The sequence below is a fragment of the Oreochromis niloticus genome, linkage group LG16 (assembly GCF_001858045.2).
Source record: "Oreochromis niloticus isolate F11D_XX linkage group LG16, O_niloticus_UMD_NMBU, whole genome shotgun sequence".
Classification (NCBI taxonomy): Eukaryota; Metazoa; Chordata; class Actinopteri; order Cichliformes; family Cichlidae; genus Oreochromis; species Oreochromis niloticus.
Genome location: NC_031987.2, coordinates 1,907,587 through 1,934,969, shown reverse-complemented (window position 1 = coordinate 1,934,969; position 27,383 = coordinate 1,907,587). Strand labels below are relative to the sequence as shown.

At 42.6% G+C, this 27,383-nt stretch overlaps 1 protein-coding gene across 7 annotated transcripts in view; it reads left to right on the top strand.

Annotated features, from left to right (window-relative positions):
* Positions 1–27,383, top strand: part of lrp1bb (low density lipoprotein receptor-related protein 1Bb) — a 255,940-nt gene that overhangs the window by 110,435 nt on the left and 118,122 nt on the right. For 6 of the 7 annotated variants that reach the window (XM_025903732.1, XM_025903731.1, XM_019353129.2 and 3 more), the window contains 15 exons: positions 301–558; positions 1,553–1,715; positions 5,292–5,514; positions 6,891–7,083; positions 7,209–7,352; positions 9,142–9,378; positions 9,611–9,791; positions 17,223–17,442; positions 18,090–18,279; positions 19,394–19,516; positions 19,810–19,950; positions 21,169–21,294; positions 22,133–22,246; positions 25,736–25,816; positions 26,119–26,289. In XM_025903732.1, coding sequence (XP_025759517.1) covers positions 301–558; positions 1,553–1,715; positions 5,292–5,514; positions 6,891–7,083; positions 7,209–7,352; positions 9,142–9,378; positions 9,611–9,791; positions 17,223–17,442; positions 18,090–18,279; positions 19,394–19,516; positions 19,810–19,950; positions 21,169–21,294; positions 22,133–22,246; positions 25,736–25,816; positions 26,119–26,289 — 2,565 coding nt within the window. Of the gene's footprint in view, positions 1–300; positions 559–1,552; positions 1,716–5,291; positions 5,515–6,890; positions 7,084–7,208; positions 7,353–9,141; positions 9,379–9,610; positions 9,792–16,554; positions 16,620–17,222; positions 17,443–18,089; positions 18,280–19,393; positions 19,517–19,809; positions 19,951–21,168; positions 21,295–22,132; positions 22,247–25,735; positions 25,817–26,118; positions 26,290–27,383 lie in introns of those variants that run through there. The other variant, XM_025903735.1, reaches the window with a different exon arrangement.

Genomic DNA, 27,383 nt, shown 5'->3' with positions numbered 1-27,383 from the left:
AGAAATATTGTGCATGTTTTTCTTGGTTGGGTTAACACTTCATTCGCCACAGTTAGACAGTAAACTTTCCAATGGTCCTTCATCTCATAGATTTTGCATATCACACTGTTTTTAAGGTAAACTTTACTGAGCTAGCAGAATAGCTTTGCTGAGTCATCCCCACAATAAGATTTATGTATTTTATTTACCTTAAGGTAAGAGGGAGGGCCTAGTAAGGGATGACTAAGGGGGCGCCATGTATGGGATAACAATAATATTTCAGCATTTAATGATTTAAACATTGTAACCCTTCCACTTCAGATCCTGGCGACAGCCGGCCAGCGCTTCTCATCGGTGGCTCAGATCGCATCGTCGTCACCCATCTAAATGGAAGCGGCCTTCAGCCGCTCAGGTCCTTGAGGGTAAATGGAACGCTGGCTCTGGATTTCCAGCATAACCAGGAAAGTGTGTGTTGGGTGCTGTCCTCAGAGTCCTCTGGGCAGCTCCGCTGTGCTGTAACAAGAAGCCTGCGTGGATTCACACGAGAACAGGAAATACGAACTCAACAAAGTTTGCAGCGTATGTTTAGATCAGTTCATTCTTTCATTCTTTTGTTCATTTTTCTGATAAATAACCATCTAACCACACGAATAAAAGGTATTCCTGCCTGTGGTGAGCATGATCCGGGGCGCGGGCACACACACACACACACACACACACACACACTCTGCTCTCTTCGTCTCTCTCTTACCTGCGAGCTCTCTCGCTCGGTCTCCTCATTATCACCGTGGCTTACGACAGGTTAGCCTCAGCAGTTTTGGAATTCATCTTTATCCTGCAATTGCCATTCAGGCCTGCGAGCTGCACTCACTGCACTGCTTCAGAAGTGCTACCTTTTTCTGCTCTAGTAAAGATTCTCATGAATTATAGCCCATTTCACAACAAATGTGCTCGACTTTCATTTGTTAAAGTCTCATAGAAACCTGCAAGCTAATCAGAATTATTAATGGCCATGGTATCATTTAAAAGGGCACTGGAACAACTGCACAAATAAAGATTTAGTTTATTCATCATGAGTAGCAGAGTTTGCCCTTGCCGTCAGGAAACTGTTCACAGTATCTTAACAACAACATTGTTGTCAGTTTGATCTCAGCTCGGACGTGGAGAAAACTACTTTAACACAAATACTGCAGGATTACTGCAGTAATATTTTTGCAGGTTCATTGGACATGAGTGGAAATTACAAGAGTGGGAGGGTGGCGACAGACCCTCTGCAAGGGAAAAGTCGTCGTCCTCTATCCTTGCAAACAAAGCTTCATGATTTCAGATACTTTACAAACGTGCAAAGAAAGAAGTCGTGCTTCGAGTTTAAAAACATCACAACTCTCAGTAAAGCCCCATAAACCTCATCAGCTCAGATCTGTGACTAAAGACTAAAAGTCGAGATAACCAGGCCGCCCGCTGCTTCTGTTTCATCATTATTTTTGTCTCTTTGGTTGCCACGGAAACCTTATTTTATTTACATAGCATCTGTTTTACACGAGGATCTAACGTGTCTTCTTTCCTGCTGCAGATGTGGAGCAGATGGCGATTGACTGGCTGACAGGAAACTTTTATTTTGTTGACCGCGTCACTGACAAGATCTTTGTCTGTGACCGCGGCGGGGACACGTGTGTGACCGTCCTACAGCTGGACCTGCTCAATCCTAAAGGCATAGCTCTGGATCCTCTCATGGGGTGAGTGTATATCTTCTCAGAAAGCCACGCAAGTCTCATTTATCACCGTGTGTCATTTTGTAGAGGAAAAAAATATCAGAGAAAGGACAAAAAATTACATTTCACTGCTGATAACAAGAGATTTATCAGGAGGAGCATAAGAGGGTTACAATAAAGGGATTAAAATGATTTCCTGTCCTTCAGCTCAGCCATTTTCTCTGTGTGTAATTTGGTGAATAACTGGTGATGCTACATATATCTTCTACTGTCTAGACATTCATTTGTATTCACTGATTTCGCTGCACATCCCACAGAAGAACATGCCCCAACAGGACTTTCATTACAGGATTTTTGTCTCTGAAGATCAACGAAAAAGCGCCGCACCAGTGGAAGAAAACATATTCCCACACTGCTCTCAGTGAAAACTGTAACATTTAGAGCGTGCGGCTGACAGTCTCAGTGATCACAATGTTGGAGAATGTATTATTTCTCGGGAGTTTCCTGTGTCACCGTGCAGAACAAACACACACTGCATGGCCCAGCTGTACCAGCCGGTGAACCAATTATCAGCAACTCTTTTTGCAACCCGGTCTCGCCAGGGAACAGCAAAGCTCCAGTATTTGTGACCAATCAAAGCTAATTTTTCGTTGTATACCCTTTCTCGTTTCTTTCAGCTGTTTTTCACTGTTTGGCAGTAGAAACGATCGTCTGCGATCATGTTAAACTGTCACGACAGACCTCGTAAGGCCGAATGAACCTTCGACCTGAACGTGTAATTCATTCACTCTGTTGTCACGTTGGGGATTTCTGCTTTATAATCCACGCGTATCCAGCACCTGTTTACTACCATAAACCTCTGGGTCTAATCAAAATAATTAGCTTGTGGTTTTTTAAAGGCAGGGACAGTCGGCTGGCTGCAGCTCTTTGTTCTCATTTGTGTTACAGTGAATACACTGCACTCCCTGTGATGTAAGTCAGGCTGGCTTTTAAGTGGTTTTGCTGTAATCACACATGACTCGCATACACATGTGAACCTTATTCTGTAGATATAGATGGATAGTGGTCTCGAGTCTGCTGCCCCACAAGGGAGCTGGTTTTGCAGGCTGCTGGATAGATGGACTCTCGGAGACACAGAAGTATTCCGAGCCTTATTCCTGACTCTAATTGGTGAGAAATAGGTACAGCCTGAGAGAGGTCTGTCAGCCCAGAGCAATGGAGTGAAAACAAAAGAAATCAGGGAGGTGTTAGATAGCAGCGCAGCGTGAGGAGCAGTGTTTATAGAATATGCCCTGGTTTGGCACGCTCTCCCTCTGCATCCTTGCCTCTCTTGCTGTTGGATAAGCATTTTAACTTGATGGACAGCCTTTTCTTCTTCTCTCTAAAAAGCTTTTCTGAGAAGAGTTTGATGGATGGTATGGTTTGTTTATCAGCTAAAATTTTTATCCGCACTACAAAATTGAAGCATCCTCTCCCACGAGTCCCGTTTTAGTGTAGCGTGTATACCCGTGATGAAGAACCGCTGCTGGCAAGTTTCCTCCCGAGCTTTGATATTAAAAAATAGTTAAAATAATTAAAATTCTGTTATTGCATCACACCGTCAGCCCCGTCTATGGAAGTAAAGTCTACATGTATACATGCTAATAATTTGTTTGGAGGAGAACAAAATTGTCGCCTGGAATCTGATTACTGACATTTTTATATTTTGGGGAATGAGTTCAGTTTTGCAGGTGTCAAACTTGGAAGTAAAAAGATGCATTGATGGCACAAAAGATCACCAAGGTTATTATGGATTTATCCTGTAAAATATTTATTATCCCTAAAGTCATGACTGGAACCCTGCTGATGGCGTTACAGGAAGTCAAAGGTCAACGGGATCAATTTCTGGGCACGACAAATGTTTGTGCGAAATTTGATGGCAACATTACAAAAACAATCTTAAAGCCTTTAAGCTGTTGCCAGAGTCAAATACTGAAAATTACTTTTTTTTGTTACTTTTCATATATATTTGTTTTTTACAGAATTAAGTTCAGGAGGATTATTTTAAATTAAGCCTCCATGATTTTACACTCCTTCAAGTGCAAGAGGATCTGAAAGAAACCAGCCGTGACGCTGCTGTAGTTTTGGGCAGTACGCTGCTCATTGATTCTCCAGCTGTGAGGCTCCTGCCTTTATTCGCTGGCCCCCGTGCTTTTTACTTTTTCACAGGTGCTCATTTCCAGAATCCAACAAGGATCTCATCGTAGCTGCAGAATGCACAAATACAGCATCGGCTCCATCCTAATCCTAGAAAGCAGTCATTGATATGCCACGTGGAGGTGCACCTGTTTGGGGAGCTGGGTTCCTTGCTGATGCCGGCAGTTTTTCAGCACAGCTTGGTCGAGGGTTCAAAGGGCAGCCCGTCTCTCCTCTGGTTGGACTTGTGCAGATTAAGTCGGCTTCCCGTCGTTCTCTGGCTGGAGCTGGTTATCACTGGAAGCTGTTAGAGATCCATCCTCACAGAGTCCCAGTGAGGCAGCGGGGCAAGCCTTCCATATAAATTACCGAATGTGCATACCTGAGCAATTTTAAAAACTTTGAGAGATTCTTACTTTTGCTGAAGAGCATTGCAGTTATTTCTGGTGATGTAATTTAGTACCTGTAGTAAGAATTATATTACACTGTGTATAACACCTGTTTTCCCGTAGTTACTCTGGCTCCCTGTGTCTTTTTAGATTGATTTTTCAGCTGGCTTCTCACTGCATCACACATTGTCATTTTGTGTCTACTCACATACCCTGAGGTCTGCTGCAGCATGCTTTCTAAATGTCGCCAAAATTACCCAAAGAGAAATGGAAAATGCTGCTTTTATTACATTTGCCTCCAGGTTATGGGCTTGTATCAGAGAAGCAGCCTAACAAGTCATTTTTACAAGGCCTTCAAAGGCAGCGCGATGCTGTTTTTTAAATCTTTTTTTCTTGTAATTAAAATTAATTCTTTGCTGATTTAATGCATTCGTGTGTTTTAACCTATTTGTTACAATTTTTTCTGTATGTTTATTTGATCGTTTGAAGTTGTACTATTACGTGAAACTTGATTACATATTTGCATGGGTTGGTGAATGTATTAATTTTGTACTTTATGTCCTTCCACAACATCTCTATTGGATTAAGATCAGAACTTTGACTTGGATCTTGCAAAAAGTCACATTTTATGCTTGAATATTGTTTGCTTGAATGGATTTTGTGTTTGGCTTTCCTGCAAAACCCCGTCTGACTGAGGGATTCAGTTATTGGATGAAATATGTTCATATTTCTGTTTCCAAACTCTTGTAGTTCACAACCTTTTTCATCAACAACTCTTGAGAAATCTTCAGAGCCCCTAATGTTGGCCAAGGACCTCAACTGGTTAGTTGCAATAGTAGTAACACTCAACAAGAGTGCACAAAACTGCTGACAACTGCTTGAATGAACATTCGATTAGACTAAGATTGTTGGCTGTAAGGAAAATAAATGCAACCAAACTACTGAAATGATGCACGGTGAGGTTTTTCCGGTCATATTGTCACTATGATATGATATGTATCCTTTACCTCGTTTAATGATTTAACCCCCCCTGCAGAATGCTCTTCTTCACTGACTACGGGAACGTGGCCAAGGTCGAGCGCTGTAACATGGACGGCACCAACCGGACCCGGCTGGTCGATTATAAAATCGAGCAACCCACTGCTGTGGCGCTGGATGTGGTCAAGAAGCTGGTGTATTGGGCCGATGCCTACCTGGATTACATTGACGTGGTGGATTACCAGGGCAAGAACAGGCACACCATTATCCACGGGAGCCAAGTGAGTGCCACTTTGCACTGGTTTTTGCCTTCCACGGACCGCACGTTGTGGACTAACGTCAGGGTTTCTTATCAGGAGTGTCTCTTCTGAACTGGATACACTTACAGGGTGTTCTTTGGTTAATGCTGCAATTCAGGGCACTGTGCTTTATCACTGTAAGGCAGGTGGTGTATTCACTGCTTGTTGTTTTAATTCACTCTTCATTTCGGACAAAAAGGGCTTTTGTGTGGTGAATAAATGGTTTATTAAATTGAAGAAATTGAGTCACACGTGGGGCTGCCTTCCAAATGAGCGTATCGGTAGTCTCTCTCCTGCAGTACACTTTTGAGTCCTTTCATCACGAGTGATGATTATTCATTAAAAGGTCCTTTCAACCAACTTGGACTAGATACTCAGGCTTTATGAGGAAAGAAGAACATACACATCAAGCACCTTGTTCTGTATGCAGGTGTTCTTTGCATGATATTGCCTCATTCATTTGCTCGCGCCCTCATTAGACAGAGTATCTTCATGTCATTGCATTTGCATTACAAATGCGATGTTGCTGCTGTCTGTCTTTTCTGTAGCCTGTGTGTGGTCTTTAATGTCGTAGCCGCTTGCATCAGATGATTCCCCACAGTTTTGCTCGCTGCATTACAATTTTAATCTCTTTTAAAGCTCTTCATACTTGACAGTCAGGAGTTTCTAAACTTCCACAGAGTAAAATTTGTCATTCCAGAAAATATCATCTAAATATCCTCCGTTCTTCTCTGCTGTGGTGATGAGCAGAGATGAATACAGTTAGCTGCTTTAACATTGTGTCACAAATCCACTTCTCCATATGAAGTTGACCCTGCTGATATTTGCTATGTTTTTCATACAGATAGTACTGAGTGCTTCCTGTGCTGTATAGGTGAGCTGCAAGCTCTTGAAGTAGTATATATGAGAGTTCCTTAAAAAAGCATCTCATGTGAAAGTAGAGTGCTGAGGTCAAACTCCACAGGGAGAGACGGTTGAGTGGTTTGTTTTTTATTTATTTCTTTATTCTGACGCGTGTTTCTTGGTGCCCCTGATGTCAAAGTGTGGGCCAGTGAGCTTAGGTGCACTTCCTGTGAACACAGCTCATCCAGCCATGTCGCTATGTGTGGGTGTCAGGCTGCTAAATGTAGCATGGAGGCTGCAGTATCAGGGCCAGCAGCCTCCCAGTGGAGTCAGGCTTTTGACTCTGCACGGGCTGCCAAACAGCCCCACAGCTATCGCCCATCCCTCTCATGCAAGTCCTCCTTCATTCATTTTTATTATTCTTTTATTTTATTTTTTATTCATGTTGTGGTTTTATGTGTTTCTGGTTTCATGAAAGATGAAAAAAGGGAATGTGGCTCTTTCTTGTTTTTCAGGTGTCGTACATTTATTCATTAGCTGTGTTTGAGGACTACCTCTATGCTATCCACTCTGACCCTTCCAAAGGGAGTTCCTCTGCAGAGCTGCTGCAGATCCACAGGTTCAACATCACAGCAGAGAGCAGGACGCTGGCCAGCCTGGGGAATTCTAAAGGACTGCGGGTTTACCATAAACTGACTCAGCCCAAAGGTAAAGAACAGTTTCTACACGCGTGAATATTTGCAAGTATCTTTCAAGTTATTTTCTGTCATATATTTGAGTAAAATGTAAGCAAAAATACTTACATTTCTCTAACTGTATTATTTCGATCACAGTCAGAAGTCATGCGTGTGAAATGGATTCATACGGAAAGCCGGGCGGCTGTTCCCACATCTGCCTCCTGAGCGGCAGCTACAAGTCCAGGACCTGCCGCTGTCGCACTGGCTACAGCCTGGGCTTCGATGGAATGTCCTGTAAAAGTTAGTATAAGATCTGCTGTGGAGTCAAACTGTGTGTTTTATGAAGATGTTAATATTTTGCAATCTCCCAGCCCCCGGTGTTTGTCATAGGATTAGACTTAAACCACTCTGTGGGATACTTGAGTTTGGAAACTGCAGTGGGAGAAGTTTGATTTTGTTTGACGTCTTCCGTCTTTACAGATTCTCAGAAAATACAGCAGCTGGCATATTTTCCCAAAAGCTGGACATCACTTCCTCTTAGAGAGACAGAACCAACACAGAATGTCAGAAATAGTTTCTCTATGTTATTTTTTAAAAAATCAGTATCATTGTTGGGGCGGCTGTGGCGTCTCCTGATCTGAAGGTTGGTAGATCGATCCCTGGCTCTTCCAGTCTACATGTTGAATTTTAGAACGCCTGGGTGAGGTGCTTAGCACTATCGCCTCATAACAAGCAGCTGCTGGGGATCTGTGTGGAGGTAGCGTATCCGCCCCATGCCTGTGTAGGCTCTGTCCTGGTGCTCCAGGTTATCTGTGTTACCTCTGAGCTAACAGCCTACCTTTTAATCTGTGCCAGCTGGGATAGGCTCCGCCCCTACCCAGCCAGCACCCCAAATTCCATAAGTGGAACAAGACGGATGGAATATTATTAGAATACTTGGAATACTTCCTGTGAGCCGATTGGAGTCAAAGTTAAAGAGCACAGATCGAAAAGGTTTTCTCTGGCAGTTTTTCTAATTTAAAAGAATCTGAACTAATGCCAGCCAAGGATCTTCTGCTCATGTACCATATTACAGCCAAGCATATGGCACGCATGCACGGCCTTCGACCGACAGCGGTGACGATCACAGCGAATGGTGAATACACACCCATTTGAGAGTAATGTTCTGCTATCGACCTGTGGCGAGTCTGACTGACTGTTGCCATAATGAGGTTTTAAGTTTGTCTGCATTTGTCGGCCAGTCTGATCAATCGCTGGACATTGTGTAGTTGACAATAAAAGCAGGGGATCAAATTGATGACACAATTTTAGGGCCCGCCACATTTCGATCGAGGTAACGAAGCATCGGGAGGCAAAGCGTGACACGTTTGATTTATGCCCCCCTCATAGACGTTCTGATGACACTCTCTCTTTTTGCTCGTGCTTTCCATCTCCCTAAGCATAATGAGATTTAGTGTTAAATGGTAGTCCTTTTTCAAAGAGCAGTCACAGTGGGGTTTGATATCTGGGTCTCTTGCAATGCTTAATTGTCTCCTGGGTAGTTGGTATCTCCCCCACGAAATGATAAATTGGAGTGAGATATGTGTGGTCCTCACCCTCAGCATCCTAGTCTCCTGGGTAGGGGCTAAGAGTGAGGAGAGGTCTGCTTCTTTCAATGGAAGCCCTCCTTCATTCCTCCCCTTGCGTCTCCAGAGGATCCCAAAGGGTTCCAGAACATAAAGTCCCCTGAGCGGCAGGCGAGGAGCTGCCTCAGCTTTCCGTCCTTTCTGTTTGCCTTTCTGCTCAGGCGTGTTTTTTTTAGTTCAGAAACAGCGCAGGGTAAGTATTGCAATTGTCTGTTTGCTCAAGCATTTTTCTTCTCTTACGCTAAAGGCAGCTTCGTAGCAGGGCTGTGATTGAGGGGGGAGAGTATAGTCATTGGCACTGATTACTGGCTCCATTAGGGTAAATGAATGGCCCAGGCTCTGGCAAACATATGAGAACAATGTGGCCAGTAAGAGGGTTTAATGCTAGGATCAGCACTGATGAATTACACCAATTAATTGACAATAACAGTAAAAAAAGGGCGCTGTCCTTTCTTGCTTTGTAGAGCCGAAAAACGATATCTTCCTGTTCTACGGTAAGGGGCGACCGGGAGTCATCCGAGGCCTGGACATGAACATCAAGTCCAGTGACGAGCACATGGTGCCGATTGAAGACCTGGTCAACCCTCGAGCCATCGACTACCACGCAGAGCTGGGACACGTCTACTTTGCTGACACCACCAGTTTCCTGATCGGGCGGCAAAAAATAGATGGAAGCAGCAGAGAGACTATACTGAAAGATGGTACGTCCGAGTGCATTCATGTCACGTTACGTTACATTTAACACACTCCAACAGCCCAAAATGTACATTTGTTACACTTTGTATAACACTAACCCCAAAGTTCTTTAATAATGTAACAACATTTATAAAATATTTGATGTCTTTTGATGTCTTTTATAAATCCTGCTGAGTTGTGTATATAGATAATGATGTGGCATATATTTGATAGTTCTGCTGAATTCTTTTGTTGTAGAACTTGACAACGTTGAAGGAATCTCAGTGGATTGGATTGGGAATAACTTGTATTGGACCAACGATGGGTACAGGAAGACGATCAGTGTTGCCAGGCTGGACAGAGCTTCCCAGACCAGGAAGACTTTGTTGGAAGGCAATATGTCTCACCCCCGGGCCATTGTGGTGGATCCTCTGAACAGGTCAGAAAATATAATATTACACGAGCAAAATTCAGTTGGAAAAACAGTTTGTTGGTACTGTGCAGGTGCAGGTATGGCTAAGCATCAGTTAGATGCAGACAGGCTATAATGCTGGAAAACATTACCAAAACAGCACGTGTGTGGTGTGCTCCATTTTTTACGCCCTGACAGAAAGTGAGGAAAGCAATTATCTTGCCACTCACACTCACATCACTAAATGGACTTTAAACAACTTCAGAGTTAAAAATGTTACGCTTTTTATTGCCTCGCTAGAGTGCTGCACAGAATTTAAATTGCCATCCGATTTTAGACCTGGTTGGTAAAATTCAAATAATGAATTAATGTACGCGCCCCGTTTTATTTGTTGTATGTCTGTGAAGGTTCTCAATCATCCAAGTCATCATAGTCTATAAAGCTTGGACAGAAAAGCGTCTGGACTTCTTTAAGATGCTTGAAGACATTTCATCCGAAAAGCTTCTTCAGTTGAGAGTCTCAGATTTAAGTCTTGTGGGAGTGTCCCCAAGGGGGTCATGAACCCCCTGTTGATCCTCTACCTAATTACATGAGCCAAGGAGTGAACACGGGTGTAGGTCACAATCAGCCAAGGTTTCAGGTGAACCCGCTGTGAAACCTGGCCCCACCCTATCATGTGATTTCCTGAGGTCAGATGGCCCAGGATGTGAGTGGGCGTTAAGGCGTCTGGGAAAGGATCTCAAACTGGATTATAAATGGCAGACAGTTGGTGTCGTAAGCCCCGCCCTCTGTTCAAAGATGGTCGCTCACAGTGGACACAGATGCTTCTTTCACTCCTCTTTCAAACCATCTGTCCTCTCTGTCCAACGTGAAAATTGGCATCCTCGAATTTGTTGTTGTTTGTTTTTGATTAATTAAATCATTATGGAGAATTGGGAGGATACTGTGGAGAGTTTCGCCTTTAACCTTTGACCAAATTAATATTTCATGTAGCTCCCTAAATTATGGGAAAACAATACTCAATATATGTATATTTAAATGAGATCTATGTTCCTTGTAAGGCCTGTCCGATGAATATTTGAGTCTGATGCTGACACAGATTTTTTAAAGTTCAGTATCAGTATACTCATTTCATATGTGCATTACTGTATATACTGTATGTTGGAACTGTATGAAAAGGAAAACCATGCATTTTACAAGCTCATTAGCAGCTTACTGTGAAGGCAGCACTGTGTGCTTAGCTGCAGTGCTACAGTGCATGTGCTGCAGACACTGGTGAGATTATATAAACCAATAAAGCAGAGAGTTATAGCTGCTCTTATTAAACCATCTCTAATTTCTCTTGCTCATGTTTTTACATCAGCCCATATATGGCAGCACATATGCTGACACACGGCACAATGTGAGATGCTACTTTCTCGCACTAGCATAAATTCCCAAAGTTTCTTAAACTATTAGTTTGCAGAAAGTGTTGGAAGTAGTTTGTTTTAGCCGACATCTCCTGTGATTGATGATAACATATGAATAATTTTCATCAGCACGATTAAACTGACAGAACATCTGTTTTTCTGAAAGCCCCTTGTGCAGCCTTTAACTCACTCATCTCGTTCCAAGAACGACACCAAGCAGCTCATTAGCCACAATTAAACCATTTAATAGCTAATTCTGTGGCGTTCTCAGGGACAATCTTATAAGCATTTCTGTGCACATTCATATAAGTTGAACTTTGCTGGCTGATTGGTAATTATCATATAGAGTTGATACTGCAAAACCCAAATTCATTGAGTGTCTTAAGGTTCTTAGGGATTAATACTTTAAGGCTTAAATCGTATTAACACTCCCCAAATCCATTGCAGTCAGAGATTAGTTTCCAAGCCTCAAGGGATTGTTCCAAACATTTTGCTATACACAGCTGTTTCAGTGCTATAGGGACACGAACCAAAGCAAAAACAAAACTTACTCATTCCTAGTTTAGTTTTATTTTCCCCCTTTGTTAAAAACAGTTACCAGTTTGTCTTTATTTCTAGCTCTCTGTCTTATTCTCAATTCCAACAATGAAACTGATTCCAGCGTTACTATACGAGTCACGTCGCGGTGCTGCAGATATGGAAGGAAACTGACGTTTATCTGAGGGATTAAAAAAAAATCATGTTTGCGTTACGTGTAAAGAACAAAACGTTAAACAGCTGATATGAGAACATAGCCTTAAATTTTAAGGCTAATCAGGATAGCGCTGAGAGTTTCAGCGCTGACAGATGTGCCACAGCAGCAGAGTTGGGGGTGGCAAATAACCGTGTCACTTTTTTTGTATAAGGATTAATAACTTTTACTCCAGCCCTCCCACTGACAGCACAAATGATTAGAAGAGCTAGTTTTGGGCTTCTGAGGAAGCGTTCAGCCTGAACCCGACAGGCCTTTGATCTCTATCTGCTCTGCTGGAAGAGTCTCTTAAGGTGAAATGGAAGCAATTCTCCAACACATCTCTTGATCTTTTGCATCCTCGATGCCTTATTTTTTCCTCGGTTTGCTACTTCTAGTCTGTGTTGACACGATTAACACTAATAGTGTCATACCTAGAAACGGAATACATTTATTCATGAAACACACACACGGCAAAAAATATGTTACTAATCACACTTGGTCAGCTCCTTAGTGACTGCATGAGTGTGCAAACAGATGGACGACACACTTATGGATAAAACCATTATGAAGGTGTCTCGTAAGGATCCAGTCTGCCTGGGCATTAACCGGAGCAGCAGTGCTAAAAAGAGATTGCCTAATTTGCTGTTTTCATGATAGCGATGAACACTGGGCATTCAACTGGGCTGAGATCTAGAAACTGTGAAGGCCATGGCATATGAGTCACATCATTTTTATATTCATAAAGCTATCCAGTGACCCCTCATGCCAGAGGAGAGGAGCTGTCCTTATCATCTGAATTGAAAAGCCCCCCCCACAGCATAACAGGGCCGAGGAAGGTGCTAACTGCAGGGGTGGATGCTTTAGCTTTTTCTGCTTTAGTTTATCACCTGTTTACAGTTTAGAGGCTTATGTAATAACGTGGCAGGGTCTATACATTTTTTAGCAAACAGTACAGATTATTAGAAACTAAATTTAATGCTGCAAATTCTAGTTTTTTGTCATGTTTGCTTCTGGATAATTTGCAGATTTAAATGAAAATATGAAACGTGGACAATTCAGGTCTGTGCTTACGTCAGCTGTGAACCGTCTTCTACTATAATGGTGAAAATGCCACGGTGTCTGATTTCATGCCCGTGTTTGCCTGTCTGCATGTAGCCATATGTGTGTCTGCATGTTGAGTGGGGAGCCCGGGTGCTGTGAATAATTCATGAGGTCGTAAAGATGACTTTGAGACAGTGGGAGTCTTCATTCAGCCCCATCTCTGATTCTGTTTCATCATCTCTTTGCCAAGCTCTCTATCATTGATGAGAAACAAGGGGCCACGTGGCTCAGCCAGGAATCCTCAAAGAGAAAATCTCTTGGGTACGGTTACTGGAGAAAAGACCTGTCGAATTATTGACCCAATCGTGTTTCACATACCGCCGGTCCTCCGGGAGCTGTTTTCTTGACATACAGAAGATACACTGAAGAACTTTGGTTGAAAATATGGACCGTCTGACTTTGACGTCTAGTAAAGTTTAACTTGAGAAGCCTGAAATGTTTCTTAAGCTATGATGACTGAAGTCCAAACACATATCTGATTATCTGCTTTTAAAATATGGAGAATCTAGTTTGTATCTGTTTAGTCTTCATCGGGGAAAACTTCAGATTTCTGACCTGGTGGAGCCCTTCCTGATTTCTTAGGTTTTTGTATGCTTGCATGTTTTCTAATGATGATGTCACTGACTTTGTTTCTCAGCTGTTTCTTTAGACTGTGGCTACTTTTTGAGATTCTTGGCTATACTTCACTTCAGTCATCCAGCTCGTGGTAGATCTTGAAAAAGAAGGCACCCAAAAATGTTATTGAAATGTCTTCATAAACTCTAAGAAGACATCTACTTAACAGTAGTGCCGTATTTTTCGGATCAAAAGGCGCACCGGATTATAAGACGCATTAAGCGAAACAAAACAGTCAGATAAGTCAAACTTTACTCAACTCATTCTTCTTGCTTCCTTCACTTCCGTACCATTGATTCATTAATGTTGAATTCTCTGGCAGCTGCTCTATTCCCATGTTGTTGCAGTATATTAATGACTAACCTGGTATTGTGGATGGATTATCTCAGCTGTTCTCCTGACTGAAGTTTGGTCCGTTTACAGCATCCTGCCATGCGATTGCATTTGTCCCTAACCATCGGGAACCCTCACGTTAACTTTTATCAGTGGAAAAAAGTTAGCGTTCATCCTCCAGCTTCACTGTGTTTATGCTATGCTAACATAGCTGTGTCACTAGCGATCACGTAGCACATCATTATATAGCAGCTAGCCCAACTTCAGTAACCCTACAAACGTCACTGCTGTTTAGTTTTCTGTCTTCATTTATGTTGGAAGTGATAGCAGAGCTGTACGTTTGAATGTTTCAGAAATCTCTCAGTCAGAACATGCTATATCATGTTTAGGTGGAAGCTAGCGAGCTAACTTCCTGCTAACTTCTAACTCTGTTAAATTTAATAAATTCTGTTTTCATGGATGCCTGGATGTTAAACTTAATTGTTACACCTGGTAAAGCAGCAACGCTGATCATTTTATTACAGATGAATGAATTTAGACAGTTTTTAATTCTCAGTGATGCCGCAGTGTTCATTTGACTTTGGGACCTGAAGCTCACGGAGTTTAGGACCCAGATTCCCCCACGCAGTGTTGCCAACTTAGCGACTAAGTCGCTATATTTAGCGAGTTTTCAGACCCCTTAGCGACTTTTTTTCTAAAAAGCGACTAACGACAAATCTGGCAACTTTTTCTGGTGTTATTGGAGACTTATCTATGACGTCTTTTTGACGTGAAAACGCATATCGCTCTTACTCTCAACAAGCAGCGGTGCTGCCGTGGGCACCTCACCTGTGCCAAAGCGCTCACGGGTGGAGGATAGTCCTCCCCCAGCTGCGATCAGGGCAGGAGATGTTCACACCTATGCGTCCAAACGGCAAATGAATCGCGCATGAGCGAAGCCGCTGCTCCCGCACTGACTGTAACGCAGTCAGTTCTTCTTTTACTGTTATGCGGTTTTGTGGATCACAAGGTTTAAAACTACTTATAAACACACACACACACATAGGTCGTGTCCAAATTCATGGGCTGCATCCTCCTGAGGCCGCATTTGTAGACCAATTACGTCACAGCGACGCGCCGAAGGCTGTCCAAATTCATAGGCTGCTCCGAATGCAGCCGACAAATGGGTCCTCATTTTCTCCGAATTTGAGGATGGGTCTGATGTATCCTTCTTTGCCCACCATATCCCAGAATTCATAGCGCGGCCCAGCCAAACTCTAGTTTCCGGTAATGGCGGCCGGTACTACGTTTTAAAATTACTCTTATTAATTTTTCTGGGTCACAAAATAAACTTTTAACATATTTTCAGGCGAGAAAGTAGCTGTGTAAACATCAAATATCTGCTCGGTTTATCACGATATCGCATATTTGGAAAAGTGCTTCGACGTTTTCGGAGACGCCTGTTACCCACCAGCTCGATAGCGAGCCGGGAGCTCGAGGGTCACTGAAGCCGCCGAGAACGGCACAACTCCCGGCACATCATTTTCAGATCACCGCGGACTTTCGCTACTCGGGTTAAACGTAGTATATAAGTACCTGAGACAACCTAAAAATGTTATTGTTGGGCTTTTTCAGTGTTTTGTTTGTTCGTGAGTAAATCGGCTTGGCTGAGATTAAAGATATTAGATTAGATTAGATAAAATAAAACTTTATTTATCCCCCGAGTGGGTTCCTCCTTGGTTTTTATACAGCTGACTAAACGTCAAACAGAAAACTGATTAAACAGAAGTGTGAGACGGTCGAGAATTTACGCCAGTGTCCCGTTATATTTTACATAGCAAGGAGCAGACGGCCGAGTTTATTAAACTCCACCGAGACAGCGGTGACGTTAATCAGAACGCTAGACCGTCCAATTTCACTGCCGTTTACTTCCGGCCTACCCGACCGTCTGAGGACCCGGCCCACGTAGACCGCGAAGGCCGGGTCCTCAGGAGGATGCAGCCCATGAATTTGGACACGACTACAGTAACTCCACCAGAGTGCCAATTTCGGGTCACTTTTGCCGGTCCAAACCCAGATAAAGGAGTAGGGTTGGAATTGTGACATTAAAAAACAATAATTACTAAAAGAAATTTAATCTGTAGTTCTAAATAAATTCTAACTGCATTTAGGACGTTTTTTACTCACTTTATGTCTCTTCCACGATGTTATTTCTCTCTCCAACAACATACGTTACAATTACATTAGCGTGACCAATTATGCAAATTAGGCGATGACGTCATTTGGCGACTTCTAGCGACTTTTAGGACAGCCAATAGCGATTTTCCTTACTGAGGAGTTGGCAACACTGCCCCCGCGAGGCTCCTGACTACAGTAGCTTTAATGCTCCGACAATCCATCAAGCTGTGCGGCTTCTTAGCTTACCAAAGTTGGACTAAAACATTTTTGACAGATGTTTGAGCGCCGTGTACCACATAAAATCAGTTAGAGGTCAGTAAGCACAACCAGAATTCATACATAAGGTGCACCGGATTATAAGGCGCACTGATGATTTTTGAGAAAATAAAAGGGTTTTAAGTGCGCCTTATAGTGAGGAAAATAGTAATCAGGGCTGGGTGTGGCAAGAAAACTCAACTAAGCTGTGGTTAATGAGGAGGGGGCAATGACGTTTTCACTGAGAGCCAGGTGGGTTTAAAGCTCTATTTCCCTTAATAAATGAAATCACGATTTAAACTTTGTGTTTACTCGAGTTATCTTTGTGTAAGATTAAGATTTGTTTGATCTGAAATATGCAAGTGTGACAAATAACAAAAAGAAAATCAATAAAAAGCAGGAAGGGGATAAATACTTTTGTTATGTATTTGTCAGTACAGTTTGTGTTCCCTATAATGTTCCCTGCATGAATCAAACAGCATGGGAAAGATTCAGTGCCGGAGCCTCCCCATGGGCACTCGGAGCAAACCTCAGAAGACACTGTGACAAGAAATAGATCATTTTGAGAGAAGCTTGCAGAAGCATGCTGTCACATCTTCTGATTGATAAGTAATCAAAGCAGGAGGCTGCTTGTAGAGGGAGCAGCGAGCAAAACCATTTAACATCAGCATGTCAGAAAGTAAGGGCAAAGATGAATGGGGAGCAGACGGCTGAAATGAACTGCTTAGTTTGAATATGAGGTGTGATCAGTGTCAGCGGAGAGCACGTTGTGATCTACAGATGCCACCGATGCAGTGACAGTGTTTGCTTTATCTCGGTGTTGGAACTGTATGTGTTCAATTCTGTGTGTGGTAGCTGGATGTACTGGACAGACTGGGAGGAAGATGAGGTCAACGACAGCATAGGGCGGATAGAAAGGGCCTGGATGGATGGATCCAACCGCCGCATTTTCGTCACCTCCAACATGCTGTGGCCCAACGGGCTGACGCTGGACCACAGCAGCAGCACGATGTACTGGTGCGACGCCTACTACGACCACATCGAGAAGATTCACCTGAACGGGACAGGAAGAATGGTATGTTACGCTTTTTTCTCAAGTGGTTTATTAAACTGAGTTAGTCCACTTGTGAGGTTTAACAGAGGGCCAGAAGGTGGACTTTAAATCGCGATGTAAGTTCACGATTGGAATCGTTTGTAGACCAGCTCATTCTCATTTTTTAGAATAATAGCGTTTGGAAGGCAGTCAATTAATTTCCAGCTACATTGTTTCCATGTTAAGGTTTAATCGACTGTGGATGAAAGCATCTGTCTCCTCTGGTCAGTTGTAAGGCTGTTTTCTGCACACGCTTCTTGCATTTCAGGGTTAGAGTATCTATGTTTGCAGCAGTGCGACGACTGAAACCTGCTCCTCTTCCCACAACAAGTATCCTTTCATCCGCTCCTGCCGACTCTAGCTCTACTGGCATATCACACTAATTAATTATTTGCAAATGCTATTTAATCAATGCCAAGATTCTAGCAAACATTATTATAAGCAGACGTTTCTGTGTGAATAAATTTGTGCAGTGAAATTGAATCACATTCATCATATACTGCGATCAAATAATCTTTAAGCCTGTATTCAAACAGCTAGACGCCTGTTTGAGATGACTGATTCCTCTGACGGTGTCTCTCTGTAGCTCTGACCTCGTGACTTTACTGAATGTTTGCTTCATGTTGCAGGTGGTGTACAGTGGGAAAGAACTAAACCATCCGTTCGGAATCTCTCATTACCGCAATTTCATCTTTTGGACCGAGTACATGAACGCTTCGGTGTTCCAGCTGGACTTGTCCAACGGCGATATCACTCTGTTGCGGAGCGAGAGGCCGCCGCTGTTTGGCCTGCGTGTTTACGATGCACAGAGTCAGCAAGGTTGGCTGCTTTCTCTTCATTTAGTCGTCATCCCACTCTGACACAGAAAGTGGCTGTTTTGCACTGGAAATAGAGCCTCCCCCCTCCTGTGAATTCAGACATTTATAGCCCCTATAGCGCTTTTCTTAATGGAGAGCACTTTATAAGATATATACACCAGAAAGTTACGCATATGCCTATTGCTCTCAAATTTCACGGTATAAACCGGCACATTGATCAGCAGTGACAGTAGCTTTCAAATCACTTTGGGCTCCACTTTATGAAGTTAAATAAGATGACCAAGGTTTGGATGTCTTTCCTCTCTTCTGTAACAAATGATGATGGATTCCCGGTGTTAGGATGCTGAAAAGCAGAGATAGCAGAGGCATGGAACATGTCAGCAGAGAGCTTCACTCGCCCTCACAGGACGTCTTGCTTTTTGCTGCAGACACGTGCTTCACACTCGGCGAATGTTGACCGACTGTTGTGTTGCTCTGAATGCAGAGGCCATTGCAGTGATTTTAAAAGCACTGTACTCTAAAAACTCACACTTGGACATTAAAGTGGTTGGCTGCTATATGCACAGCCTCGCGCACACCATGCACAGACGTTTCTCTTTTGTTCATGCCACTGAATAGATTAATTAGCTGTCCGGTACTCTGAGTATTACTGATTGGCTCTTACAAAACCCAAAGCTTTATCTCATTGGCTCAGGCACTGCCTTTGGGTTCTGTGTTAAATGAAAGTGACAAAGGTGTCTCATGCCTTAACTTGATATGTGACTTTTTTCGATTGGAGAATGTCAGCTTTGTCCTGAAAGACAAATTATTCCTCCGAGAATGATAAAAATGTCAAATGTCTTTCACCCACACCGTTCCCAATAATTCACCTGACGTATGCTTATAGATCTCGCAGCATACACCTGGCATGTCTCTGTATGTGGGGGAAAAGCTTTTGTACCAATAAAATGATTTATTTTGCTGCATTTAAAGGGATTCCAGAAACTCTGATCTTTATTTCACAGATGAAAAAAAAAGGGGGGGAAACCAGGATAATACAGAGCTTAAAGTGAGCTTAGAAAATGTTGCATTAAATGAGCAAGACACCATGCTGTGTTTGGGATCTGTTTCTCCAGGTGACAACGCATGTAGTGTGAATTATGGGGGCTGTACTACCCTCTGCCTCGCCATCCCAGGAGGGAGAGTGTGTGCCTGCGCTGACAACCAGGTTCTGGAGAAGAACAATGTCACCTGTGCAGGTAGGAGGACGTAATGAATCAGACGAGCCCTGAGATCAGGTTGTCCCAGTGTAGTGTAATCCTGCCGCGTCCTGTGGGACACGCTTCTTTTCAAATCTGCTAATAAACAAGTAAATACAGCTGAGGGAGGATCCCAGTGGGTTCCCACACATGTAACACATGAGGTTATGAAACATTAACACGTTGTGCATGCTAGTTATTAGTTTTATGTGCCAATATTTTCCCGTTAACACATATTTCTTAGAAGGTCCGGGGCTAAAATGACGTTTTCCCACTTGTGTCTCTCTCTGAAGCTTCCAGCAGTAGTTTAGAGCCACAGCGATGCAAAAGTGATGAGTTCCAGTGCCGTAATCAGCGGTGCATTCGGGCCTTGTGGAAGTGTGACGGAGATGATGACTGTCTGGATGGGAGTGACGAGGAGATCCAGAGCTGCTGTGAGGATCTCGGAATTAGTCTGCAGGCAACACACTGCACGCTAGCATGAAAAATGCACTGTCTGAACAGACACTGTACACAGTGATGCGGCCAAGCAAGCAAAGCCTAAGCTTTTCAGGGCTAATTCCCTCTGCCTGTCAGCTGCTGTGCTCTTAAATGTCACTGAAGTCGGGGTGTAAAGTGCTCCCCCTCCTCCACGCTGCCGTCTGTCCTTTCTACGTGCTTCCTTCTACAAATCAGTTGTGTAAACTCGATGTTAGATGGTTAAGCATGGATTTTATACTTTTTTAAACTATTATTGATTTTCAGACGGCAGCAGCAGATCTTTAATACAGACCAACCCAACACCTCCACTGTCTCTGTGTTAGTCGTGAACTTTGCACTGGGTAGAGTTACAGTATGCAGAGAAACGCTCTCATTTCTTTAGTATGATTAATGAGCGGTGAGGCGTAATGAGTTAGAATGATCAAAGTTAATGTTAAATATTGGTGCTGATTTTTTTTCTCTTTTTTATATGAAGGTCGCCTCAAATAAAACAAAAATCAGGCACTAAAACCAAAACCAACCACAAATACACTTAAGACCACTAAAGATGATATAGAGACTCCATTACTCTCAATTAAAGGACGAACCACCAAGGAGAAACATAAATGAGATTCCTCACACTCTGAAACATTATTATTCCTTTTATGGTTTTTAGTGCGGCTTGTCGTTGTATCAGTATGAAATTAGTTACATTGTGACCTTAATTAAGTCTCAGTGAAAAGCTGCAGATATACTGTATAAACACAAGAAAGAGGTCCAATATTAAATAATATTGAAACTGAGACTCTGTGACTGTGAAACACTCGGATATGTCCCAAGCCGGTCATAAAGATGGCAGCCAGATCTATTATGTTCTAAAATAAAGCCGATTACAATCTGCTCGTTCCTTCAGTGAATTCAGATGTTTTTGGCCAGCCGTGTCTGTTAGTGCAGCTACGCTGCTCTGCTGTTTGATAGCTGGACTTGACTTAAAATTTATACTTTATGAACTTAAATAATATGAAAAGAATATGAATCCATATCAAAGCAGTTTAGATTCTGCCACTTTACAACATACAGTATTTGTCAGATACATTTTTTCATTCTTGTGTTTGTTCATTTTGTTTTATTGATTTTCACCTCCAGTTAACTATTTTTCCACGGAGTCGCTGATTTACTTTAACTCTTTGCAGACAACCACACTTGTCCCCTCAATCAGTTCAAATGCAGCAACAATCGCTGCATCCCCAAACGATGGCTCTGCGATGGGACGAACGACTGTGGCAACAACGAGGACGAGTCCAACAGCACCTGCTCAGGTAAGCACGGGACTGCTTTCACGTCAGGTTTAGATTTGGGGAGTTTTGGCCGTCAGTCGTGTGCCGTCTGTCAGCGCTGCTCGTCTGCGCTCTCTGGCTCATTTTCAATCGTTTCACATTTTATCAAATATGATTAATTCTATGAATAAACGCTGATGTGAAAACGGTGATTTCAGGAAAACGTAGCGTGGTTACGGGTGCTTCTCCGATCAGTTTTGAGGGCTGTTCAGCTGTATAAACTTTGCGCTGCTTCTCATCTGCACAGTAGGCCATGAAACATTTGTCTCTGACATCTTTTGATAAAAATGTTCTCACTTCAAATGTGCTTTATTCTCTAAGACTTGAACACTGGTGTCAGGTGCTGTCAAGGCAGCCGTCACTGTAATATTTTGAGGCTGTGAAGGAGCGGTGGTACAGTGCAATCAATCTCATTGTTTAAGGGCGTTCTAGTATCAAAGACTTGCAGCATCTACGAGGACACTTACAGCATATCGCATTAGTCGTACTTCTCTGGAGCTTTTTATCCTCAGAGGATCGATCGATGAGCATTAGCCAGAGGATGACGAATGTTCCCCCGTCGGTAGATTGACACGCGTATCCCACATCAGCAAGACATCAGTTGCTGTCACGTGTGTGACCACCAGCACGTAACTGACTGCCCATCAGCAACAGCACGTTTTCCACGGCCGTCTTCAACCGCACGATTGAGTGATAAAGGGTTTGCGCTGGCCTTACATTGACATTTGGGTGATCTAGTGACCATTAGAGTTGTTGTGCTCCCGCTACACTGACTTATGCAGGTGCGATTGAATTAAGTGGCCTCTTTCTTCTTCCTCAGCCCAGCCCTGTCAGGCAGACCAGTTCTCCTGCCAGAACGGACGATGTATACCTCACAGTTGGAGCTGTGATCGGGAGGACGACTGTGGGGATAAGTCTGATGAAATATCGTGCGGTGAGTCACGCGTGCTTTTTGCCAGACGCCACTCAAACGTCACTCACGTTGGCTCTGTTTGATTAACAGCAACATAATGATTTCATTAAACACAAGTAAAAACATTTGGGGTCATTTTCTGTAACGATCTGTGCTTTACTTCTCACATTTAATATTAGTGAGATGTTTTAACTCTACCTAACACTTTCAGGGCTGTAAATCTAATATGCTGAAATTTCAAAAATCTCTTTACAAATGTCAAATGTATACGATGCAGTTCCCACTTGGAGCTAAAAATATGTGCTAAGCAGTTCTCACTTCATAATATGATACAAGTTCTGCTGTTTTCACATTACTCTTTAATAGCACACCATAGGGGAAATAAAAAAAAACACAAGTACTTTTAAAAATATAATAAGTTAATAAAATGTGGTTTTCTTATTACAACAAAACAGCTCAGCCGATGTGACAAGTATGACAGAGATTTATGTAAAACAAATCAAACCAAAGCTAACACAGACCTATGCAGCGTCTATGCTGCTATACCTACACGGCTAGTGCAGTGTGGATGTGTGTGATGCTGCCTGTGGAGCTGCTGGAGGTTCAAAGACAAAGGAAGACTGATGCAGGGTGGATAGCAGGAAAGCACAGGTGAACAATGTCAGCCAGCTGCCTGCTGAGGTAAAGGATTTTGTTTTAGTCAGCTGCTTGCATGCAGTAGCTCCGGCTGGTCGGTGGTCCCTCGTTCGATCCCTTTAGTGTGGCTGCTTCCCAAAAGTAGCAGGTTAATGTCCACAGCTTTGATTTGGAAAAGGAGAGGAGAGAATGTGATTTTGATCTGCTGGCCAGTGTTAATGCAGTGTGAAAACATGAAGATAGAAGAAGCTCAGAAGACATTTTCCAACTGCAAAATTCTTGTGCATTTTTGTGACGTTTTAGAAAGGCGCTGCTTTATTCAGAGACTTGGTATTCAGTTATTGATGCTGTGTTCTCTGGACCAAGACCTAGACATGTCCTCACAAATGGCAGCAGCTTAGGTGGGTGGTGCTGGGTAAGCTGCACACTTCCATACAGTATCTCACTGTTCTGTAGTCATGTCTCAGTGGTATTATACAATCTGTCAGCTTCACTTAGGGAAAGTTGTACTCTGTGTTCTGGGCTAATCCTAGAAAGCATAATAAAAATACATGGCATGCCATTATGGCCCGAGCGTTTTGAGCTCTTTGAGTTCTTTGAAGATGTATTTAACCTTTTATTGAGGGAAAGAGTGTCTGCAGCTACAAATTTCATACGTTTTCATCAGCCATGCTGAATTGGAAGCATATGTTTAAAAGAAGGGGGTAAAGGTTTTAAGACTCGCTTTAATCACTATTTGTATGAAATCAGCCTTTAACAGTGATCGATGTTTGCCAAATGCTGCAGCGTGCTGTATCGCCTCAGCCTCCCTTTGTGTGTCCTAAGCCGCTTCAATACGCAGTCACAAACAGCCGGGGTGTAAGCAGTAATTAAAGTTCATGCTCGGCTTCATTCAATCATAATCAAGCTGTGCAGCAAAACATATTCTCTCCCGTACTGCTGTCTGAGCTTCCTCAGGCATTACTTCTCTGCAGGCGCTGCTCTGTGCAGCTCTGGCAGCTCACTTAGCTTCAGTGGAGCTACTGTGGGTTTAGGAACACCTGAAGCTCAGTGGTGGCCGCCTTAGAGATTGATACTAATTTGGATTTTGTTTGTCAGTAGCTTAGTAGTTGTCACACACCGTCTTCTACTGGGCGCTCGGTTCGCTCGCTGCTCTGTTCGCCGACATTATTTATGGATGCCGGTGTTTTATTTTTAACAATGCTCACTGTTTACTCGAAACCTTCATTATTTATGTATGTCTCGTCTTCATTTTTAACGAATGTTAAATTCCAGCCAGGCATGTGCCGTCGCTGAAACCTGACATGTTTGAGGAAAGCATCCTGTAGGACAGAAATATTATCTGTCTCCTCTGCAGCGCCTAAAAGTATTCCAGTCAGCTGCAGCACGTGCCAACAAATCATTTCAAATATAGGCCTGTGTTTTATACTCAAGTCAATAAAGCCTCAGGCATCCAGGATATACCGTATCTCCGAGTCAGAAACACGGCTGGTGTCTGATGGGAATAAAAACGTTAACCTGACATTGTCACAAAGTCATCAGCACACAGAGTCCACCGGAAACTGTTTGATTATTCAGTCTTTTTCTAATCGTCGTGAAACGTAATGTTGAACCGAGACGGAGCTCTTGGGTTTTTGCTGTTTCTCTGACCGCTGGCACAGTCTGATCTGGGACGTCCACTCCTGGAGAGACTGTTTCAACACATGAATGCTTTTATATTACACACCTGCTGATGATCAGTTCATCAGGTGAATGTGATGTTTTTACCCTCTCGATCGAAGCAGTAAGAGTGTAAGTGTGAAAGTGTGTCATCAGCAGAAGAATCAGAAGGATGCTGGACATCTCAAAATCCATCATTTTTGATTCAGACGTTCCTTTCCTAACATCAGTTTAATCAGACAACTTTTTTCTGTTCTGTCAGATAATGCACTTTGTCACTGTGTAAAATGGGTAAAAAACTACAATGATGAAACGGCTAACCCAAGAGTCCCAAATGAACCCAAATGGGAATCTCTGGAAGATCGCTGAGGTTAAAGCTATTACTAAAACCTCCCTACGGTTACCAAGCTGTGGTGGAGACGGGAAGATTAAACCTGAGCGTTGTGAGACACTGGGAACATCCTGCAGTCACGAATGTGCGAAAGTCACTGCAAGAAAAGACGACCAGGAAGCGGGAGCTGCCAGCAGATATATTTAAACTGCAGCTTATCGATGTTATTATCATTTAAAGTTATTCTTTAAGTCTGCTCCAGTGTATCAATGCATGTATGGAAAGACGTATAACAATACTTAATATTTTTAATATTTTCAGTTTTTGGTCATGGACACTTTTAACACACCTTCATATAAGATTTAACATGACGAGTAAAATTTATCACAATGACTGAAATATCTCAGGACTGATGAATGAGTTACCCCGTGATGTGTGCAGACGTCCATAATGTGCAAAATATGATTTTAATCATTCTTGTTTTCCTGTTTTTCTTCCTATAACTGAAACATGTGCAGCTGCCTATAAAAAACCTTTTTAGTTTACAGATTATTTTCATTTATTCGACAGAGTTATGAGATACAAGTCTTTCACTCAGACTGTCGTCTTTAAGCCTAACTAATTCCATATGTTTGTTTGTTTTTTATATATAAAAATGTAATAAAAACAATTACCAACAATGTAATTATTGGTATTGGTTTTTTGTTTTTTTTATTTTATTTTATATAATTTTCAGAGTCTAGGTCATAGTGTTGAGTTTAGGACACAAACCTGATGTTAGCAATCATCCTGTTTGTATCAAATTTTACAAAGCACAGCTGATTTTTTGTGGCTTTATTTAGCAAATATTTCTTTAATTTGAACTTAAGTTTGTTTATGTGCAGTTTTCCCCACCTGTGAGCCCGTCACCCAGTTTAGTTGCTCCAATGGACGATGCATCAGTGTGGAGTGGCACTGCGATTCAGGTGAGTGCAGGAAGCATAAACTGACTCTAACCTTGGTCAGTGGTAACTTTATTGTCCCCAGTGGGAAATTGATTTGCAGTCTGTTCATACAGAGACAGAAAAACAAACACACACACACACAAACACACACACACACAAACACACACAAAGCCCAGAGAAAACAGCATCAAAGTGCATTGTGCAACAGCAACAACCCTTAAGGTTTAGTGTTATTAACCAGGATTATATATACCTTATACTTTACACCCACCAGCGTTCATAATGATGTTTCTCTGTCACTGAACTTTTGTGCATGTGTGCAGATGACGACTGTGGAGACGGCAGCGATGAAGTGGGCTGCATCCAGTCTTGCGCCAATACCCACTTCCAGTGCTCTAATGGCCGCTGTATCCCCGACCACTGGGCCTGCGACGGCGACAACGACTGTGGTGACCTCAGCGACGAGACCTTAACCTGCAGAGGTGGACCTGCATGTAAGCGATGCACAACTTATTAAAATGCTGATGAATAGGTTTTGAAATGACCGACACATCCTGTCTTACATTTGTTCAAACAGCTAGTGTTAACCTGTTTATTTATAATTAGAGATGGACCGATCCAATATTACGTATCGGTATCGGTCCGATACTGACATAAATTACTGGATCGGATATCAGAGGGAAATAAAAAATGTAATCCGATCCATTAAATATCAAAAAAGCAGCTCACAAAACTTGCGACACGGCGTAACTCGGCTCATAACCGTAGCACGTTGGAGCAGTGTGTGTCACGTGATAGAGCGGCTGTGTGTATTTGTAGCCTCGCTGCCAAACCAGCATTTCATCTCCGAGGAAGTTATCCCAGAGAGAAGTAAAGCAAGTGTGTAAGTTCATCTCTGAATGTTTGTAAAGCGTTCCCACGTTAAGCTTAACAACCGATATATGGAGCGACTGCCTCTCTCTCCCTCTCCTGCTGCTACTTCAATCATGAAACTGATCAATGATCAGCTGATCGGCTTTTCTGTCGCGAGTCCGTCTCTCTTGTCTGTTTTTGGCCCACTTTGCACCAGAAAGAGGAAACCAGCGTCTGAACAACAGCAGCACGTTTAAGCTTGATAAGCTGTTGTTAGAATGTATTTAATATTACTTTCTACACCAGGATCCTTTTCTACGTACCTGACGGCTGGTAACTGTGCAGGGGCGGATCTAGCAAAGTGCAGCCAGGGGGGCCGACAGGGCATGAACAGGGAAAAGGGGGCACAAAGACATACTTTTCTTTCTTATTCTCATTTAAAATGTCTAGCTTTTAATAAATAATTATCTGAATCTTACACCCAAAGTTTTAATCTGATGTAAAATGTATAGAAGTCCATTACTGTATATACACTGTAAAATCTAATTAGTTCCCAGAACTCAAAAAAATTATGGAAACTCGTTGCCTCAAAAAAATTGAGTAAAGCTTAGCTAAAAATGATTAAATTAGGACAACTTATTTATTTTAAGTACTCTGTACAAGCTCATTTGTTCCCAGAACTCAAAAAAATTGGATCAAGTTTACGTAAGATGACCAAGTTAGGGCAACTTACTCA